The sequence below is a fragment of the Cavia porcellus genome, unplaced genomic scaffold, assembly GCF_034190915.1.
Source record: "Cavia porcellus strain 051 isolate PalLab524CR breed Dunkin Hartley unplaced genomic scaffold, mCavPor4.1 scaffold_7, whole genome shotgun sequence".
Lineage (NCBI taxonomy): Eukaryota > Metazoa > Chordata > Mammalia > Rodentia > Caviidae > Cavia > Cavia porcellus.
Window position 1 is genome coordinate 68,465,411 of NW_026947490.1, and position 21,829 is coordinate 68,487,239.

Here is a 21,829-nt window from a genome sequence, read left to right on the forward strand (position 1 = left end):
TATTTTATATTTCTTAACATTATCTGTGCCGGAAAAAAATCACAGCATTTCACCTATAGGCCCAGGACCTCAAGTCAGGCAGGAAGGCAATAGTTAAAGAAAACCAAACTCTCCCCTCTCTGGAGAAACAAACGGCCCACCGCCTGCTTACCCTCTCCACGCTGCGTCTCCTCAGCGATCCATAAGGTATCTTCAGCAAAAGTCTCTGAGGTCTGTTCGGAGCCACTGCAGTCTGAACCACCATGGTGTGGAGGCGTGCGTGTGTGTGTGTGTGTGTGTGTGTGTGTGTGTGTGTGTGTGTGTGCGCGCGCGCGTGTATGCTCACCTGTTCCTAGCAAAGCGTGAGATGGAGGCTTCCCCTAGACTGAGTTAGGATCTCCTGGTGGTTACTCAAATATCAGAGAACTGTGAGAGCGTTTCTCTTGACCATATGGGTCAAGCTGTGGTTTGTCAGGAGCTGGGGGGATGGGAAAAGAAAACCGTCCCTGCTTGGTGACTTCGGCTTCCCCGCTGGCCCCACGTCCCCATGCGCTGGCTCCAGGAGGCTGCTGCTGCTCTGAGGAGCGGGCAAGCGGCGCTTCCAGGGAGAGTGATCCAGAAATGTCAACTCCGCTCTTCGGGCTGTGATGGTAACCAGGTCAGCTGTCTCATCAGGCCTCTGCCGCCGCTTTATTCCTTCCACCACGTGACTCCCGAGCCCTTGGGCTGTGCAGTGGGTCACATGCTCACCTTAAAAGGACTATTTGGAATCTCCCCATCTGGAGCAGAGATTAGTGTTCAGCCCTACATTCTGATTTCACTCTCGTCTGCACACAGGGAAAGTATTTGAGGACCGGCAGCATAGCACACTGGGGACTTGGGAGGAGTCTCTTTCCAGTTGTAAATTATCCCTTTGAAACTGAGCTTCAGATATGCAGGGGTTTTTTCGCCTCCTACTTTCCAGTGCATAGCAAATAAATACAGGAATATCATTAGCTAGGAGAACACAGTCCACAGAAAGAAAATGTGGGAGACAGAAGAGAAAACACGATTGCATCGCATGGTTTAGAGAAATCACGTCCAGTGTAACAGACCTGCATTTCCCACCTTTCCACGTAAAATTCTGCAATGGAGAACATTTATATTTACGTGTGTCAGTGAGCGCACCAAATCACCTTGGGTTTACAAGGCTTGGGGAGGATGGATGGGCCCACACTCGCCCATCACACCCGCCAGTTCTTCATAACCATGGTGTAAACCCATGTCAGTCTTCTCAACGGGAGGTGTCAATGGTCTAGCATTAGCTCTCTTGTGATATTTTTAGCTCGTCTTCCTCCCCCATCCCGCCCCCCTTATTTCCTCAGCAGAGAACATTACTACTAGGAAACAGGAGGACAGGGCTTCTGGAACTGGAGCATCTTTGTCTTCTAGTTAACATCTTTCTCAGACCCTACTCCCCTCAGTTCTGGGTTTATAAACGCACGGCCACTTCCGCTGCAGCAAGCCCGCGCCTTCTGGTGTCAGCCAGCTATTACGCATATGTTCTGGGAACCGCTTTTATTTACTCTCCACAGCCTGGAGCTTAGTTTATTGAAAACTATGGAAAAGAAAGTTCTGTTTATTTAAACAAATCTAATAGGAAGTGGGGGTGGGGTGCAAAGGGAAGAAACCGAGTTTTACTCTCCTAGAAAGAGAAGCAGGGAAAGACTCCAGAGAAAGGGGTGGCCTGGTCTGGGACGTGGGCGCCGTGCTCCCACGCAGATGCACATTAAGAGGCCGTTAAGGAAGCATCCAGTGGATGTGGGAAACTCTACATACACAACAATCGGGCTTTGTTCATAACTGGTTCCATATGTGCGGCTGGACAACCAGAGAGGGAGCCGCAGGGAAGGGTCCCCCGGAACGCAGCTCTGTGGGGTATCCCTGGGAGGTGGGTTAGGTTACATCTTTTTTTCCCTGTCTTTCTTGCTTCCTGCCTCCAACCCTGGTTTCAGAGTATGGGGGAGGAAGATAGGAATAAATCTGAATAGCACCTGGTCAGTTAGCCAAACCAAGAGACTCTTTCTTCCCTAACACTGCACTGGCCCGGGGACACTTCTGAACAAGGGGCAGGCATGTGTCCAGGACACCAGTCTGTGGTAGCCGTGGGACCCAGCCTTTCCAGCTCTCCACAAGAGAGGGCAGGGGATCAGATTGCAGAGAAGTCACTGCCTCTCCTCTGACCCAGCCAGGGCAGAGCCCAGGAGCTGGGCTTATTTAGATTTGAGGAAATGCGACTTCCTGTTTCCCAGGGGTATTAATGAGCATTTGGGTGAGGAGCTTAGGCTTGGCGGCACAGTTCAGATCCTAAGGGACACTTTTATGAACTAAGTGCACATAAAACAAAAACACATGCATTTGATTAAGGTTAAAATACATATAGAAAAGAATGTTAATGGAAGCAGAAATAACCCTGGGCCACACTCCCTCAGGCACAGCCCACGCATTCCGCCCTTGGGGGGGGGCAGCGCTGGAGCATGTGGAGAGTAGGTATCTTCCTCCTCGGTGATCTGTGGGCTCCTGGAGGTCAGCTTGTCCAAAGACACCTTTCTGATCGTTTCACTGTGCAACCTTGAGATTTATTGGTTTATCATCAATGACGGGACCTTGGTAGCCATGTTGAGTTCTTATTCTCATTGTTGGGACACAGATTTGCTTCCCGGGAGGGTTTAGGTACTCCTGGCCTAACTGATATGACCACTTTGGTAAAGGGACGGAGTGGATGTTCACCAAAGCGGTGCCCGGGGAGGTTACCAAAGCCACCCTCAATGAGGAAAACCAGTTTCATCGTGCCTGTTTTATAAATGAGGAGAGAGCTCACCAGTTACACAGGTGGTGCAGGAGGACATGGTAGAGCTCAGAGGAAAGCCAGTGCCCATTTATGAGAAACTGGACCCTGTGTCATCCAGTCTGCCTCCACCTGTGAGGAAGTGACCAGGCACTTCCTCAGCTTACAGAAGTTTCAGAAGCCTGAGAAGAGCGGGATTCCTCGGGACTGCTGGGAGGTGGGCAACACTGCGGGCAGAGGCAGCAGCCAACCTGGGTAAGCACAGCATTCAGGTGAGCAGTTCCAGTGCCCTGGGTCTGGCTCTGAAGTCAGCCGGCCTAGTACAGTTGACACAGAAGCTGGGGAGGCCTGTGGGACCAGGGCCACCAGATGGAAGTGGGAGCCTGACAGACCCCACCAGTGAGAGGCTGGAGCACAGTCAGAGGCCGGGGAAGGGAGGAAGGACCACAGCATCTTCCTGGCCTGCCTTCCGGGGTGCATCAGCCTCTCTCACCTGAGGGAGCGTGAAGGGAACAGCCACACAGACAGGACAGGAAAATGTGCTCAGGACCAGCACCCAGGGACGGAGATGATGGATCAGAGGACCGGATGTGGATGTGGGGGATCTAGGAGTGACCAGAAAAGGGCAGGGGTCTAGAGGGCAGCATTTAGAACAGCTCCTACAGGGAGGTACACCAGGGAATGGCCTGGGGTCCCTGGATCCTGGCTGAGGTGGGGGCTGGGGAAAGCACCCTTTTGAACTGCTCTGAGCTGCTGCTTGTATGCTTGGCAAAGCACTCAGAGTGCTTCCACTGGCAGCTGGGTTAAGGTTTTGTTTGTTTATTTGGAATCTTCCTCCCACCCCTCCCCTGTCTCAATGAAAACGTTTACATTAGGACTCTGGGAGAAGCATGTGCAGAGCCTTGGGCATGGCACTTTAGGAAGATCAGCGCTCTAAAGCCATGGGTGCCCTGCTCCAGGTGGCCCAAAGTGATGGACGAGAGAGGTTCTGGCCCACTGGAGGGAAAGGAAGCCTTTTACACACTGCTGTTAGTGTGCGACAGCCTCAGGGGTGAGACAGCCCACCTAGGCTGGGTGCCTGTGCATGCGTGTGTGTGCTACTGCCAGCGGGCTCCAACTCCAGGGCATGTTAGACACCATGCCCATGTGAGGTCATAGATGCGGGCATGGCCTTGAGCACTGTGCACTGCCACTCCACCCAGGGTGACTCTGACGTGTCCCTGGTGTCTGCCCAGTGCCTAAAATCCCCCAGGAGCTCAACCCTTTGGTTTGTGGGACACCCTGCAATCTCACCTCAGAACCAGAACCTGGTCTGGGTTAAGAACAAGTCAGAGGACAGACTTCCGAGGTGGGACTTGGGGGCACTCTGCAGAGGGGCTTCCAGGGGACGCATAGGCTATGCCCTGAGAGCCCAAGGCAAGGAGGGGGGCACAAAGGACAGAGCCCTAGGCCAGAATTTGGAAGGGGAGCACAGGGCCTGCCGGAAGACATGAGCAAGTGTTCCAGGTCTTTCTCGTTTCTTACCCTTCCTCCCCTGTGAAAAGGGGACTGCCCTTGCTCACAGGCAGGAAACAAAGCGATGCAAAGCAGGCAGCCTTTCCCAGCAGCCCCAGCCATCACTTCTTACAGCATCTTGTGGAACATGAAAAGGGGGCTTCTCTCAGTGTCCTGAGATCTCAGGAGGAAGGGTGACCACTACCCCCGCTTCCTTGTGCATTGCCCTCAAAGGCCAGCAGGCTGGCGGAAGGGCATCTCAGAGGCTGATGCAAACACCAACATCACTTCTGACACTGGAGGTGACCTCACCTGCTGGCTGAGGGACCCGGGGAGAAATGAGCTCAGAGCTGGGCAAGTGAGGCCTCCTGCTCTGACCTCTTCTTTTGCCCTCTTCAACCCAGCAGGGCTGGGGCAGCTCCAGCAGTGGAGTGCAGGGAGATGCACCGGCGAGGTGAATCTCCCCATCTTTGCGAACAGAGCCATTCCCTCAAACCCACTCTGAGCTGGGGATGGGAGAAACCAGCTCTGGATGGAGCCTTTTAAATATTGTCAAATGAAACAGGGAAGGGGATGAAAGGCCATGGAAACCGAACCAAATTACACACAAAGAAAATGCTCTTCACAAATTTAGAAAATTCCTAGAGTTGGGGGAGTTTGGCAGGGAGGCCCTGCATTTCTTCAACATTCCAGCCTCGTTCCCATCACCCCTGCCTCAGCTAACCTGGGGGACTTCTGTCATGTCTCATTAGCAGAAGCTGTGACCGAAGCTCCACAAACAGAAACGCTGCCTCCATCTCTAATTCTCTGTTTGAAAGGGGCCAGAATTTAGGTCAAACATGAAATCCAATATCCCCAAACAGGACCAAGACATCAAGCAACACTCTGCCATCAGGCCTGCCATCCGGGGCCTGCAAGAGCACTCCCCGCTAGCTCGTCAGGGTGGCCAGTGTGTGTTTGTGTCGCTGGAGTGCATGATTTGCAGGATTCCTCTTAGAAAGAACCTTTCTCCTTGTGAGACATTGGAAGGACTGCAGCTAGTTTGGGTGGGCAGTTTCTCTCTGTCTCTGTCTCTGTCTTTCTCTGTCTCCTCTCTCTCTCCCGCTCTCCCTCCCTCCTTCCTTCCTTCCTTCTTTCCTTCCCTCTTTGCCTCTTTCCTCCCTCTGGTTGGGCTACTTCTGACATTCATGTAATACTCTCCCCCACGAACAGCCAGGCAAAGAAGATAAAGTGTGGACAGGACTGTCCAGTTTGAACCTGCATTGTCCCTGCTGGAAAAAATTGTGGTGCTTTAGGATAAGTGCACTGGCAACTACTTGCTTCTGAAATGACACTGTGATTTGATTACATTCTGTATGACCCTTGGTGACATTGACCTTGTTCTTGTCTCAATCAAGTTATTATTTCCTGTTATTGTTTATATGACATTGTTCATTCACAAGCATTTTATCTAGTGCTGGATAAAGTAATGCACCCTTCTGTGGTGTGCCATGCTGCAAGGACTACTCTCAAGGTTTTTAAGGATACTGATTCCTTCAGCGCTCAGGACTCCTGGCCACTGGGTAGGTGAAGGAGAAGGAAGTACAGCCGAAAATGAGGTCAGGTGCCCAGGCTTCAAGGTGCATTCACCAGGCCCTGTCTGGGGTCCCTACTGTGTGGCAGGTGCCGTGCAGCACTGAGAGATCCAGGGAACTTCCTTTGTACCTTAGCTTTAGCTCCTCTCCATGAGAAGCAGTGTGGGGCAGTGGAGGGCCACTGACCTTAGACCTGCACTACGTCTGGAGTGTGATGACACAAGACAGTGTCTGGAAAGCTCTCGGTGAGCAGTGCTCCTGTGTGCGCGCACCCTCCCACCCACACGCCGCTGAATTCCACTCCAGTCTCCCCTTTGCTTGATTCCCACAGTGGAATTCCTGGGCCTCACCACCAAGCTCTCTGCCTCTTCATGTGTGCTCTGCTCACAGCTGCAGGCGTCACCCGCCTGGATCCCTGAAAGGTCATCCAGCGTGGAAGGGGATTTCTTCCTGGGCCTGCAAGAGCTCTCTGGAAAGCAGGATCCATCCTGCTTGGTGGGAGTGCAGAATTGAAGCCCCAGAATGAGAGTTCCTGTCCCATCAGTGCAACAACACGCAATCTGTCGCTAAGGACTGCACCTCTCAGTCTTCTTGGGAAGAGGAGGGGGTACAGCACACAAGGGATGGAGCCCTCAGGTGCTAACTGGGTGCTGCAGGGTCCCTTTCAGTTTTCGCACAGTGGTGAAGCCACAGAGGATGCCACAGGGAACAAGCTAAAGATGGGCAGAGGCGCAGTCGATACGCTGAGACAGCAAGACTTGTTTCATGGGCAGCAAATGCAGCCAGGTGCTGGGAGGCTACTCGACCCTTCCCTTGCAGGAGGAAGGGCAACAGAGGTCTTCCTCACATACAGCAGGCAGGTTTTATGCCTCCCTGTGCAGCTTCTTTACATCTGGCTCCATAAGAATGGCCCCATCAGAGCTCCACTTGTCCTTCCCAGCAGAGGCCGCTTCCGACAATCAGAGGTGGTTGCGGGCTAATGAGCATTCTGCATGATGGTAATGGATTATTGCATGTGCTGTGAGGAGATATGTCATGTCTAGGGCCTGGGGAATCAATACAATCCCAGGATGCCTGTGTGATTAAGCAGGTAATAAGCTGACCTGCGTGCGGCTGGCTGGGTATCTGGGCTTTCGAGATCGTTTTGCAAAGCTCTTTCTCATGAGCTGCCAGTTGTGGATGGATTTTGATAACTAGCATTGATCTGCCAGGTTTATGGAGTGCACTTTGCACAGGGTAAACCGTGTAATTGCACCTGGAATGACAGAATAAATAAAGTCCTTATCTATGGTATTGACTTCGGAGAATTAGTGGAATATATAGAGTTCACTTCTATGTATAGCTGGGGCATGTTGATTTTTACTTTCACTAGACTTAGCTCTCAAATTTCAGGTGCCATAGATGAACATGGGGTGGCAAATGATCAACTTTTAAATCGGCCTCTAATTTCCATGCTCCCCCCACCCCCAGCAGAGAACTGCATTGTGATTTTCTTCTATAACCACAAGAAAGGAGCTCACTGTGCTTGAAGTCATCTCTGGTGCTGCAAAGCATGATGTTTTTCCTTTGGGACCCCAGATTGTTTTCTCTCCCTGGCCAGAAGCAGGTCACTTCCAAGGACAGATACCCCTTTACCCAGGGTGTGAGCAAAGCCATGTGCTCTGTATTTCCCCAAGGAGAAAAGCACCTTGAATCTGTCAGAGATGGTGCCGTGGCTGAGAGAATCTGGTTAATCTTCAATCTGCCTGAGAGGGCAGCTTCTAACCCACAAGCTAAAATGCCAAAGGGTGACCAGCACAAGCCCATGGCCAGATGGACAGACCACTGTCAGTGGGGCCATTCTTAGAGGAAAACAAGGGTGAACTTCTGGCTGTTATTGTTATATTGTCCCTATCCTGGGACACTTGGCTGCTAATGTTCTAACCTCCAGGGCATAAAGACAGCTAATGTAAAAATCACTTGAGACCATGGAGTCACAGATGAGAGAACAAGAGCTCTAAGAAGGGATTTAGAGATCAGACTCTCACTTGCATCCTCAGAACAATACATTTAGGCCTCATGCTGCGAGCCAAAGGGGCGATTAAAAGTCACTTTTAGGAAGGAAGTGATGTCATCCACCCTGAGTTCTGGAGCCTCGATGGCTAAAGCATGGATGTAGAGCAAAGAGCCTGGGGATTAGAGAATGGGAAAGCAGTTACAAGGTCACTGCAGTTGTCCAACTGAGAAATGACTAAGTCCAGCCTTGGGGTGCACTCCTCTATAATGTTTATCCTGAGACAGCCGAGGAAAAGTGGTCCTATTAGTAAAGATCAATGCTCAGGAGGAGGTGAAGTTCTGGGCGGGTAATGAGTCTCTCTGGAAGTAGATTAGGGAAGAGAGAGAGCTCCAGGAAGGAAGAAAAGCAAGAGAAAGAAAGACAGGAGTAAGAATCTGAGTTAACTATTGAATATCTTAGGGAAAAATGACTGCTGAATACAGAGAATATAATACAAATGCTGACATGAGCCAGGAAAACGCCAGAAAAACATAAAGTTGTAAAATTCAGATGCAATCATCATGCACAAAATTTCTCAGCTGCAAATAATATTTTGGTAGTCATAATAAAATTAAATTTTGATCTAAACTGTGATATGAATATATTGAGGAGTTGGCAGGGGAAAAGAAGGATGTGCATGTGTGCATGTGTGTGCATGCGTGTGTGTGTATGTATGTGTGTGTGTGTGTGTCAGGGATGTGGAGTAAGGGTTAGAGCCTCATCTTTCAGGGAGGCAGCATAATTGCCCAAAACTGAGTGATTGAATTAAAAGTCACTGTATGAACCTGTGGCTGAGAAGCAGGAGTGGGTCACCAGATGCAGAAGGAGACATGGCAGTCCATGGGTTGGCGGCTCAGAGCGTAGAGGGACACACCTGGCAATGGGGGTTTGCTCCACAAGCACACTAGTGAGTGCTGCCTTGAACACGCACCATTTCGGTCAAAATAAAAACCAAGTTGCAAGCGGATCAGTGCTGCAGGGAGTGTGAACCAGATGAGGCTGAAGCAGTGGGCACTGGTCCAAGCTCCTCGTGGCCTGGGAATGCCAGCGAGAAACAGTGACAACAGTGCCAGGGAAGAGGAGAGGACCATATCGAGCTACCTCTTTCTGCAGGGACAACGTGAGTCTGCCAATGGAGGGCAGGGTCTGGTTCCGTAAAGCCTCTTTGTTTCCTGTGTTTTCTCTCTATCCAATGTGTGCCATGGATCTGCTCTGGGAATAGCTGCTGAGACAGAGCCTCCAGGCTGCTCTTGGAGAGAAGCCCTCAGTCTTCTGAACCAAAGGGAGGATGGGCACCAAAGGAAGCAGCACAAACACACATGCACGGGGGAGGGCAGTGCCAGCAATCCTAGTAAGGAGGAGACGCAGAGCCCTTTCTGCCCTTTGACAGACTCACCTTCATGTGCTGGCTTTTGGCGCAGTGCCCAGTGTGTGCTTGTGCATAGGTACAGGTGTGTCATTTCCTCTCGTGAACCCAGCAGCACAGCTGTGGCTAGCAGAGCTCCACAGTGGTGATGACACTTGTGATACATGAGATCTGATGTGTCCCTTTTATCTCACCTTGAAGAAGCCATGCATTCCCCACCATGTCCCCCAGTGGCTCTCTGTGAGCCCAGAAAGGAAGTGTCAATATGGAAACAGCTGCTCTAGAGATAGCGGGACACACACACACACACACACACACACACACACACACATCCTCCTGAGCACACTGTGAGCCACAGAGGAAAGCCAAGGAGACAGGATTCGGTGTGAAAGTGCCTTCTGGACTGTTAAACTGTTGTGAGACAGCCATGGGCCCTAGCAGGTTGGACACCAATGTGCCGGCACTCTGATTTCAAGTCTGCTTTCATCTTACTTGGGTTTCATATTCTCAAGCCCTGCAGGACATCACATACATGCCCTGCCCTTCTTGGGAGGTGGGCCTGGGAAGGCAGCCCAAAGCCACCTGGCTGAGGCCCCACCAGAGCCAGCTGGAGTCCCCAGGGTGCCACACCAGTCATTGGCTGAGCTCCACAGCAGGAGAGCAGACACAGGTTGTGCAGCTCAGTGAGGGAGCAGGGAGAAACCCCACATCCCAGTCACTGGATGAGGATGCAGGGGGAGCAAGGGAAGACAGCAGTAAGATCCCTAGGTGGCAGGGCTTAGGACTTGGATGATGAAGTCTGTGTAATGCACCCAAACCTTTGCGAATTACTTGGATTCTTTGGATCATGCCACGGGGGTTTTAAAATGCTTTCCAAGGGAGCACAGAGCCAGGTTCTAGAGGAAGCAGACTAGTGGAGATTGATTTAGCCGATAGTGGTGGATAAATGGGAGGAGGAATCCTGGATGCAGGAAAATAATTTTAAGGGTATTTCAAGTCAGAGATGAAGAGGAGCCAAGCCCGGGCTGTGACAGATGGAGCATGGGGTGGTGTTGCCTTCTACTCTCTAGTCCTGTTTCAGTAAAGAGCCGATGCCAGCCACCGGTCCCTGAGCTGGAAATCCAGGAAGACCTCTCCTTCCTCCACCCGTCACCACAGCTGGATGACTCTGAGTCATCAGATCCCCAAGCCCAGCCTGGAAAGGCCAGGCCCTGCTGGCTGGCATCCTGCCAGCACCATGTTGCCTTAATTTGAAGACAAATTATAAATTAATACAGAAGAAATAAAACCCTCCAGACTCTCACATCTGCCAAAACACACCATTCCCTGAAAGGCTCCTGAAAGGGACTCGGTGATATATGGCATGGACAGTGCCAGGCCTCGGAGGCCTTTGCAGACTCTAGAGCAGACTGGCTGGTCCTCAGCTCGGCCCGCAGCCCCCTTCCTGCAGCAGTGCCAGTGTTGCTTTTGGAAGGCGAGCTCCTCTCAGCCACTGCCCATCTGCTTGGCACCCCAGTTGCACTTCCCGGAACCCTGTCCACAGCTCACGGCAAAGGGACGAAGCAAACCCTCAGAACAGTGACGGTCATTCTGGGCTAGGAGTGGCATTTGGGTCACTACAGATGCTGGATGTCAGAGGTTTCAGAGTGTGGCTCAAAGTGTTACAGGGACAGAAGTGTCCCTGTCAGCGGCTCTTGTCTTTGGAGGGGAATCACTCTTATAGCGCATCCCATCAGACCGATCCCAGAGGGAGGAACTCAGAACAGAAGGAATGTGGGCATGGGGTCCGCAAACGGGGAAGCCCCCACCCAAGTTGCATTCACCATCCTGTCCTCTATGTGAAGAAGTCGGGATTTTATGCACCATTCGCCTCCTCTGCCTTTATCTTTTCTAGAATGATTCCTTCATCTCATAGACAAGGCTGAGTCTCCTGAGCTTCCATTGAAGCTGTTTCAGTCTTTCCTGCCAAGAGTTGTGTATTTCTCCCCCCATTCATACAGACTCCTGCAGACTACTTGATTTTAAGCCGCTGCCCCTCTCCTATTTAATCAGCATGGACTGCACCATGCAGACATTCAGGAGCTTTGTAGATCGCTCCTCTCCTTTCTCCATGACACATGACTAAGAACAAAATGACATGTATGGAATTTGGACACAGAGTTAGAAGTATCAGAAACAACAGTGCTGAGGACTTCCGGAGTGGCAGGGAAGACCCGGGGGATGCAAACGCCGTTACTTACAAACACATCCATGAGCAGGTGCTCCAGCGTCACCTCGAAGTCGTCCAGTCTGGCTGCCAAAGTCATGATGAAAGTTCCAATTTGTTCTTAGGCTGGCTGAGCCCAAATCTGCAAACTCCTCAGCCCACAAGGCACCGCTGGCATGGAATTGAGTCACAAGGCAGGGTTGTCACTAATGGGAAGTGGAAGCTCTTGAAACAAAGCAGAACATTGCAGATGGGGCTGCGAGGGCCTTGTGGCCAGAATTTGGATAGGACTAAGTGAAAGGAAAGAAAGCCTCTCCTCGTGGTTCTGCAGAACCAGATGGGGCACACAGTGGAAACCAGCAGGAGAATCAGCCTCTGCCTTCTCTATGTAATGTCACAGCCCAAGTCAGACAGAAGGGCCTGTGCCACAGTGTGTGACCAAGAAGACTGCGAGATGGGGGAAAACGAACACAAGCGTCTGACTGATATTTATAGGGCCACATGTCTCTGACTCTAGCCCATTTCTCAGTTCATTTCTGACCTTTCATAAATGGCTAAACACACTGGGGTGTATTGTCGAGCGGGGGCAGGGGTCCCACAGAAGTTGGCTGTGACCAGTGCTAGGGCAGTTCACACAGACATGCCATCAATGGTTCTTTGTACGAGACGTATCAGACCTTGCTCTGTATACCATGACAGAAAAGCAGAGTCTTGTGCAAAACAAGGAAATCAAAGTTGTGGGGTACTAAATTTTTCCTCAGAATATTATTAGATCCTATACGCTCTCCTCCGCCCTTGGTTCCCTGCCCTGTCCTTGTGGGATAGATAAACACAGAGGAAAACAGTTTAATCACTGGTGTCAACTCCTCAAGCATCTGCCAGGTAGGGCATCCATAAAATCTGATGGATGCATTTCCCAGTTTCCCTCTTTTCTTTTTACCATTTGATTTACTTAAAAATTGTGGCAAAATACACATAACATAGAATTTGTTACCTTAAAAGTTTCACATGCATAGTTCAGAGCTGTTAAGTGCATGCACATTATTGTGTAAATTGTATATTCTTTGTCTCTGCCCCCCCCCCCCACTCCAGAACGCTTTTTAGCTGGAAAAATGGAAACTCCGTACCCACTAAACCCCAGCTCCCTATACCTCCCTGGCCACCACCATGCTGCTCTCTGTCTCGACCTATTTGATTACTCCAGGGACCTCATAGAAATGGAACCAGATAGTATTTGGCCTTTGGTGGCGAGTTTGCTGCACTTAGCACTGTGTCATCAAGACTCCAATGCATTGTGGCATCTTTTGCAATTTCTTTGCATTTCAAGGCTGAAATCACACATCCTAAGAAAGACCAACACTTTGGACAGTTTTTCTGGGCTGAGAAAAATCTCTTGGGAACTTGTGTGTCAAGACTCTGGTGGCCTTACGGCTTAGTTATCAAAGCAAGGTCCAAGCTGCCAACTCTAGCCTTGGAATCCTAAACAACCACCTACCCACCACGGACACGGAAGAAGCAAATCCAAGTGAAACTCGGGGGGAAGATAAAGACAAACGTTTTCACTCCGCTGTGACCTCACTCCCCCTCCCCAGCACAGCTCTCCAAAATGTGAATAGTGGAAGCACTTCAATTTCATATCTGCTGATAATTTTCATTTTCCCAAAGATAAACGGGGACATCATTCAGTATTTAATAGCTAAACAAGGTTATCATAAAACAGAACACCAAGAAATCTGATGCTTATTACTATTACTGATTTTTTAAAGACATAATCTTTCTATGGAGCCAATTGGCCTTGAAGTCTTGATTCTCCTGCCTCAGCCTTTGTAAGGGGGATGCAGGCACAAGTCACCAGGCTCAGCTTACCACACTGTTTAAAAAGAAGAGTTGAGTAGTCTGTCAGATGAGTTTAGCTTTATGTACATAAGTTCTTGTCATATGATGTATGGGTTCCTCGTATGCTGTTAGGCCCCTACCAGAAGACTCATAGCAGGCTTCCCAGCAAGTGTCTCTGCTTAACTGGTGGCACCAAGAGGAGACAGGCAAGGCTGCAATGAAGGGCTTCATCAGAAAGACATATGTAGAAAAGACGTTGTCCTCCTGGGGCACCTCATTCCCAGGCCTTCCTATCATCTGGGTGCTGACCAAGCCAAAAAGGATTCAACAACCACAGCAATAGCATCTGCCATGGGTCCGACATGACACATCTGTTACTGCAATGTCACGACCTTAAGTTTAGGACATGGCTTCCCTGAAGCTGCTCATATGACCAGGTGCTGTCCTGTGCCACTGGACACGTCACAGAGATCATTTGTGCACACATACACATACATGCATGCAACATTGTTCTGTTCTTCCAGAGATCTCAGAGGAGGATTTAAAACCAAGTTTCTTAGCCATTCCTTATCAATTAAACTTGGGCAAAATACTTTTGGGATCTCGAATTACATAAAAACTATTCTACTTTATGTTTTTAGCTCTCTTCCTGGAAAGGGTGAGAGATCAGCCAGTGGAGAATTTTTCGTGTTTCTCATTTACGGATAGAATCTTGGTCTCAGGAAATACTTTCCCTGCCTGTTTTCTGGGGTAACTTGGGAGGTGTTAAGGACAGCTCAAGAGAGTGGTTTGGGTATGAACAGGGAACCTTAGGGATAAGAATTTGCATGCAACAGGATGCGGAAGCAGTTAATACTCTAGAGCTTTAAGGAGAACACAGCGGAAATGTGTTAAGTGTAGGGAAGAGGTTACACTCACAGTCCCTAGAGGGGAGAAATGGGCCAGAAGGGAGTCAGCTCAAGGGGAGAACAGGAAGTTAGTAATAGACTGAGGATGCCAGCAAGAGAGACATTCATGAGGAACTGGGGTGTTAGGGAGCGAGGTGAGCCCCAGGAGCGACTGGCGCTAAGGAGGCAGGATGACCACAGAGCAAGCGGGCAGGACACTGGTGAGATGCCCTGAGCCAAGGAAACCTCGCCAGATCCCTGCCTGCCAATCGATGAGAACACAGGAAGAAAGCTTAGATCCACTGCCAAATTTCCTTAGGAATTACATTTTGTCTAATAAATATATATATACATATAATTATTAATATATGTATATATAATTATTGAGACTTTATTGTTCTTTACGTCAAATATGAACATGCCTTTCTTTATTTACTTGTGCATCTTTTAGACATTTGTTTAGCATCTGAACCAGATTCTGGGGTAGACGGAGATGTCCCCTCAGTGGATTAAGACATGGTGCCTTAGGGGCTAGGGATTTAGCTCAGCGGCATAAGCACCTGCCTTGCAAGCAGGCGGTCGTGAGTTCGATCCCCAGAACCAATAAAAAGTTAAAAAAAAAAAAAAAAAAAAGACATGGTGCCTTCTTCAAGAATTTAAGGCCTAAAGAAATGAGCATGATGTGGTGCAGGAAGTTACAAGCCCCTTCTCCTGGAGATGTGGTGCAGTGTGCTCTTCCTCCTCGGGCATTCTCTGAGGGACAGGGACAGTGAGGACAGCTCAGTGATAAAAAAGGAGAGGAAAGCATTGATTTCCCCTAAGGTAAGGCCACAAGTCTAGAGTGAGTGAGGGACGAGAATGAACCCCGAGGATGGCAATCAAAGGTGGCAGGCATGTTGTCTGGGCAGTAATGGCATCCAGGGCTCCGAGCCTAGAGAGTCCTGGGTTGGAGAAGATGGAGGCCCTTCTCAGTCCTGGCAGCGCGGGTCCCAGTGCCATTCACAGGGTGTAAACCTCAGTCAGTGAAGGTGCACTCCAAGCATGGCCGGAGCTTGCTGGCTAACTGAGAAGGACCTGGCCCTGAGCCCTTGCCCGCTGCAAACTATTAGCAGCACACATCACGTGATACACAAACACTGGAGCATGTCCTGCACATTTAAATAGTAGCATCTGTGAGTGTGGTTTCAAATTCACAGAGATTTAAAATTTCTTTCTGTTTGAATCTCAGGCAACCATCTCCTCTCACTTGTGTGAAAAGGCTCCTTTGGGCTTAACATTTTGGCAATAGGATTCAAATAAAATGGAGAGTCACTGGAGAGTAGGATTCACTGAATTCCCTACTCTGACATAAAGCTGTGCTTACTGAGGAAAAACCACTATTCCAGGAAGTCCCATATTCTTCTATATCCCAAAGACAGTCGTTCACAGTGAATGTATGGGTACTCCACAAAGGTGGGTCTCTCTGGTCAGTGCAATCATGGTCCAATTTTTATTAACCAGTCTCCACTAAAGACTGCCATGTGCAGGTATTAGACCACAGGCAACTGAATATTCAAAAATGTTTTTCTGGAAATATATTTCTCTCCACCCAAGAGTAGTAATTTTCTGATCAGCAGAGTCATTTCTTTGAAGTTCAGTTGTAAAACAACAGATCAGTTACCACAGAGCTGATCAGAACCAATCAGTGAGATGACACAGTTACCCATTTTATGCCCAAATCGCTAAATCTAAGTAGCAATGTGATCAAGTTATGAGACATTATTGTAAAATGAAAAATCACCAATGTGATCACTCAATTATATTACAAAGATTTAATTAATAGTGCAACAATCCTCAGTGACTGATTTTTTAACCTATTTGGAGTTAATTTTTGTGTACGGTATGAGAGAAGGGTCTATTTTCATTCTTCTGCACCTGGACATCCAGGTCTTCTAACACATTCACGGGAGAGATGTCCTTTCTCCAAACCCGGAGGGCATTATGCTAATGAAACCATGCAAACCAAGAGAGATCTCACTTCCTTGAGAAACCTAAAATAGTCAAAGTCATAGAGGTAGAGGAGACTGGAGGGTGCCGGTGCAGAAAAGGGATAACAGTAAAGGCTCTGAGCTAGAGTCCAGTTGTGCAAGCTGATCACATTCTCAGACCTAAAGCACAACAGCAGAAGCCTGCTCTGTATCCTGAAAATGGCCAAGAGGCTTACTAACGTGTTTCTCTCTGTCTCTGTCTCTGTCTCTGTCTCTGTCTCTCTTTCTCACTCCCACTCTCTCTCTGTGTCTCAAAGAAAGAAAGGAAAGAAAGAATGAAAGCAAGAAAGCAAAGTAATGGGCATGCCATTACTAGCTAGCTTCACTGCAGCTACCATTTTCTGATGTGTGGTACAACCAGACATCAAATCGCGTACTTTAAATGCCTATGACTGTCTGCCAATTATTCCTTGATAAGGATGGAAACAGAGCCCTTCCATGATATATGAACAAGCAGTGGCTATTAATGGCCCATTCTCACACTTGTGTGTGAACATCTGCCTTACACTAAGCTTAAGGGTGGACTTTAGAGATACTACACTAGTGTACGTGAAACAGGCCCGTCAGATGGTCTGGGGGTGGAATCCAAAGCCAGTCCTGTCCTCCCACGCTGACAGTTTCTTAGAGAACAAGCATGTTGATTTAAAAGTCTCCGTCCATAGGGCTCCGGCAGCTGGCACTGGCCTGGGACCAGGCACGACTGCCTCTCTGTGCCTGTCCTCCTCTTCCTGTGTGGTATCAACCGGCTCACACAGCCAACCTTGTCCTGCCCTCTCACAGAGTGTTTTCGAGCCTCACAGCCTCTGTGACAGTACAAAGGCTCTGTTCCTCTACATCTGCCCCATGCCACTGCAGCCCAGCCTCTCATTTGGATGAATTCCATGCTTTCCAGTGCCAACAGACAGTGAGATTCATGGTGGACACATGCTGGGCACCCTGCGCTTCTAGTAGAGGAACACGTGCCAGGTCTTCTGCTCTTCTCTGTCTTGGCACCCATCATGTGCTCTACCAGCACTGAAGGGAAGAGGTTTGTGGGGACTCTGAGGGCACTGTGAGGCAGCTGCATTTAGAAGAGGCTGAGAACAGTCATCCCACACCTGTCACCCTGACTTCTAGGGTGCCTGGCTTTGTAGGGTTCATAGACTTTACTCTAGCCCCGAGATGGTGAGGAACATAAGATAGCTTTCCCATCTGTGAGATATGCACACGTTTAAAGATTTCCCTGCATCCTGGGGTTGTTCTGAGGATAAACACAGTATCTGTGGTAGAGATCTCGTGGCCATCTGAAAGGCGAGCCGTAGGTGTAGCACTCCTGCTCTGAATTCTCCACTTTGGTCCTTCCTGGTGAGGGAGTCTGCTCCCCAAGGGCAGGGCCAAAATGACATCTTCTGGCAGGAGACAGCACCCCAGGGCACTACCGCCATTTCCAGTAACTCTGACTTAGACTGAGGCTTTTCCCAGAGTGCCCTAGAATGATCAATGACTCTTAACCTTTCACAGTCAATGGGCCATTGTCTAGCAACTATTACAAAATGCCCCTTTCTGTCCTCAACTGTAATTCACCGATAATGTAACCTACTTACACATATAATTTAAAAACACCAATGCAATCCTCAGCCATGTAAACAAGATGTAGAAGAAAAGTAACCTATCATTAACCAGCACATTACAATATACAAATGCTCGCATGTGAGGCAGCCACATTGGATACTGTGGGCAGCTCGTGAACACCTGAGCCACAGCTGAGCTTCAAAGGAGAACTGCCACTGGTGCAGAACCTTCCCAGAAATGGGCATAGTCCTTGTCAGAACTAAGCTGCAGCAGCATCACTCTCCCATCTGCACGACAGCTGTATCCCTGGGCAAGTCAGCAAGTGGTGGACAACTATAAATACCAAGATCCATGGCCACCATCCACCACCCTCCCTATGGTTGCCTGGGAACCAGATCACCAGGACATGTCCCCAGCAGGAAGCTGCTGAGAAGATGTTACTCAGAGACCCCCATTTCGGTGTGGTGTCCTCTGCTTTGCCCACCATCACCTATCACCTCATCTATACTGGGAGGGCAGCATTCAGGGATGGACTGGTAAGTGTGTGTGTGTGTGTGTGTGTGTGTGTGTGTGTGTGTGTGCGTGCATGTGCATGTGCAAGTGCATGTATGCACCTGAGCAAGAGACAGAGGTGCTTGGGACTCTTGTACACTCTTTTTAGTCTTAGCAACTTTGTGAAAACAGTTCATGAGGCCGTAACAATCATCAGGTAGCCCTGGAGTGGAACTGAATGGCTGTGAGACACTACTGTATTCCGGAGATACCATGGCCCTCAACAGTAAGAGCAATCTACTGGAGCTTAGACATTCTTCCCCTTAGTGCTTGAGTTCCTGCACTATAATATCTGTCTAACTTTCCCCAAGTGCTTATCAAAATGCATCTTTTTGATCTAGGTGTGGTGGTACACACCTGTAATCCCAGCACTCTGAGAGGCTGAGGTAGGAGATTAGAAGTTCAAATAAAATCTGGGCAACTTAGCAAGATCCTTTCTCAAAGGACAAAATAAAAAGGCTGGGGATGCAGGTTCGTGTAAAGACTTTAGATTCATTCCCTAGTTCCAAAACAATGCATTTTTTGGTCTTGTTCATGTTCTGGCCTTATCCCTTGACTACAAAGAAGTTAACTGGAGAAAGTAGGTTAGTTGGGGCAGGCCGACAGCCCATCAGTGTATCTCTCAAAATTCAGAGGTGATTAGCATCCTCAGAGATAGGTTCTAAACGTCTGCTAGGTTCCTGGGTTTGCAGGGAGCATGTTTTCCTAGGTTGGTCTTTGGGGCTTATAAGCATTTAACTGGGTAGGCTCAGCTGGCTGAGGAACAGCCATGGGAGGAGGACTCAGTCTCTAACCTCCCATGAGGTAAATCCAAAGCTGTTCCAGACAGAAATGAAAGTTCCAACATAAACGTTTTTCATAAGAATTACTCTGAAAGGGAGGGAGGATCTCACCAGCACCTCCAAGTCCCAGTCAGTAAGTAATCTCGCTCCTCATTCGGTTTGAAAATCCTTGGTCAAGTTTAGCTGGAATACTAAGCTCAATAGAGAAGTTCAAGACTCAGGCCATCCTTAGAGGGAAAGAGGATGTGTTCCTTCCTAGGCTCTGACACTTCTGCAACAACTCCAGTTCTGCAGATTCTGTCATCAGGGGACCACCTGCCAACACACGTATATGGAGGAGCCCCACATCACCAGTCAGTGACTCAAAGATCTCAACCTCCTGGCTGAGTTTTGTTATGTGTCCCATTCCAAGTTCAGACTAGATAAGGATTTCTACACTTTGGATGTCATGGGAAAATGCAATTTGAAAATTAAATACCAGGAGGAACAACCTACAGGGTGACTGTTGCAGTTTGGATTGGTGACCCCAAACACATATATATTAAAGATTCAGTCTCCAGTCCATGGCGCTATTTCTATTAGAAGGTATTGGATCCTGCAGGAGGCGTGGCCTATGGGAGGAAGCAAGGTGGTTGTGGGCCTTGCCTTGAAGCAGATGTTGATATCCTGGCCCAAGGTTATTCCAAGGCAGAGAGCAGGAGGACGCTCAACTTCCACTAGCTGTGACATCCCTGGTTCTATTTCTGGTTTCTGATCCTTCTTCACATGGCCAAAAGTTGGGGTCAGGGAGCAGAACCCCACTTTCCTTCCCTTGTCTTTCTTCTCTTTCCTCTCAGTGCCAAGCTGCAGAAGAAACCATCATCAGGACCGAGAAGGAGAGGTACTTGGCAGTGGCTGCAGAAAAAGGACAAAGCCAGACCTAGGGGGAGCAGGGAGGAGAGACCTGGCGTGGCTTCCCCACCAGACCCAATTGCTACAGCTCTGCTTGGAACCATGGGCACTTTCTGGGTATCGCTCCCAGCTTCTTACCACAACTGAGTCACTGATTTTTATGTTCTCCTCTAATCATGTACTTGAAAGGGGGCAACCCACTTCCTACCCACAAGACTCAGGCTCTCTTTTTTGAAACTTTTTTGTTAATATTTTAAAAACAAGTAATATATGCAGATGATACACAATTGAAATTAACAAGAAAGTATAGATGAGAGATAAGTTTTTCTCTGTGGTGGACCTCACAAGGCAGAATTGTTGGCTCCAGGTTATGTGTGTTTCAGATATTAGATGTTTTCAACTCTTCCATCGTGGAGCGCCTACTAGTTTCCAGACCCTGATATGGATGGCGACTGATTCGGTCTCCCTTAGTCAGCTGCTCCTGGACACAGGTGGGTGGACAATGGCAGCACCTTTTAAACTTCTATTTGCCTTTTATGTGCTAATGTGCTTGCTCTTAACATTTCCCTAATACAAATGCCTTTTGCTGAAACCAAGTTTGCAGGGATCCAGATGGATCCAGCTGTGTCCCATAAACATCCCACTAATGGGCAGAGCAAATGATTAACAGGAGAAGTCTACATTTAAAAGCAATGTAAGGGGATCTTTATTAATGGTTCCCTTATGTGTCTCAGAGTTGTACTCTCAAAGCACACCTGTCAAGCTGAGTGAAAAATTAAAACCACACTAAACAAGAACAAAGGGTAACTCATCCAGATTGCCTCCCTGCTCCTTGGACTTTTCCTTTGGCCCTGAGAAGAGCCAGGAAAGGGCTGAATTCTGAGAGATGTTGGCTCATCACATCTGATCAGGTGTGGGCCATGTAAAACTGATAGCACTTGTCAGCTACCCAAGCTCAGCCCTACCAAGCACAGAAGCTGATCTCATAACAATCAGCAATGCGGGCAACAGAGGCCCGCAGAACTTTCCTGTGGGCTAAGATTTATGAGTGCCAACAACCGAGTCCTGAGCCTGCCCTGCAACTTGGTGAGCAGAGACTCCTTACCAAGCATTTTTACCCATCCCCCTGATCCCAGTGCATCCTGAGCTGACCACTGGAGTCTGTTTTGCCTGGTTGAAAATCTGTGTAGTTCCCCTCTTATTCTCAAGGCATCTATATTTGAACAAAACAATAATATAATTTTCAGAACAACCTTATTTGAGCAATTTTGAAAGATGCAGTATAGACTCCATTTGTTTCCTGAACACATACAAAAACCATTATAGAACAGCAGCCAACAAACTAAATAATTAATTTAATTAACTTAATGTAATTAAGCATCTTTAATATTTACTCAGCTTATTGTTTTCTATTGGATTGGCATCGAAGCTGTAATGATTTTTTTGGTCATGTATTGCAAGCACCAAACTATTAATCTCATAGCTGCAAAAGCTTGGATTCTTGGATTGTTAGGAGAGTATTTGATAGAATGTGACCTGTACTTCAACTATTTTCTCAAGTTGTTGTTTCATAATATTCCTTTTGCTCAATGTACAGGTGTAAATGGTCTTCCACATCTGTAGATTGTATGTCTAATGTCTAAGTAACGTCTTATTCATCTATCTATTCACCTATCATCCATCAGCTAATCTTCAGTCTGCTGTCCTAAGAACCTGAGAAATATGAATTTATTTCATCCTCACAATTCCCTGTAAGGTAATGATCATTTTTGCCACCCTTGGTGGCAAACCCAGGAATGGAGAATCTAACTCAAATGCAGAG

At 48.5% G+C, this 21,829-nt stretch overlaps 1 protein-coding gene across 6 annotated transcripts in view; it reads right to left on the reverse strand.

Moving 5' to 3' along the window:
• Frmd4a (FERM domain containing 4A) overlaps positions 1-21,829 on the reverse strand; it is a 561,761-nt gene that overhangs the window by 287,964 nt on the left and 251,968 nt on the right. The window contains exon 1 of one of the 6 annotated variants that reach the window (XM_063253781.1): positions 11,516-11,910. The exons of 2 other annotated variants lie outside the window; for them this stretch is intronic. In XM_063253781.1, coding sequence (XP_063109851.1) covers positions 11,516-11,581 — 66 coding nt within the window. In that variant the 5' untranslated portion in view covers positions 11,582-11,910. Of the gene's footprint in view, positions 1-151; positions 684-11,515; positions 11,911-21,829 lie in introns of those variants that run through there. 3 more of the 6 variants (XM_005003241.4, XM_003468651.5, XM_063253787.1) reach the window with 3 other exon arrangements.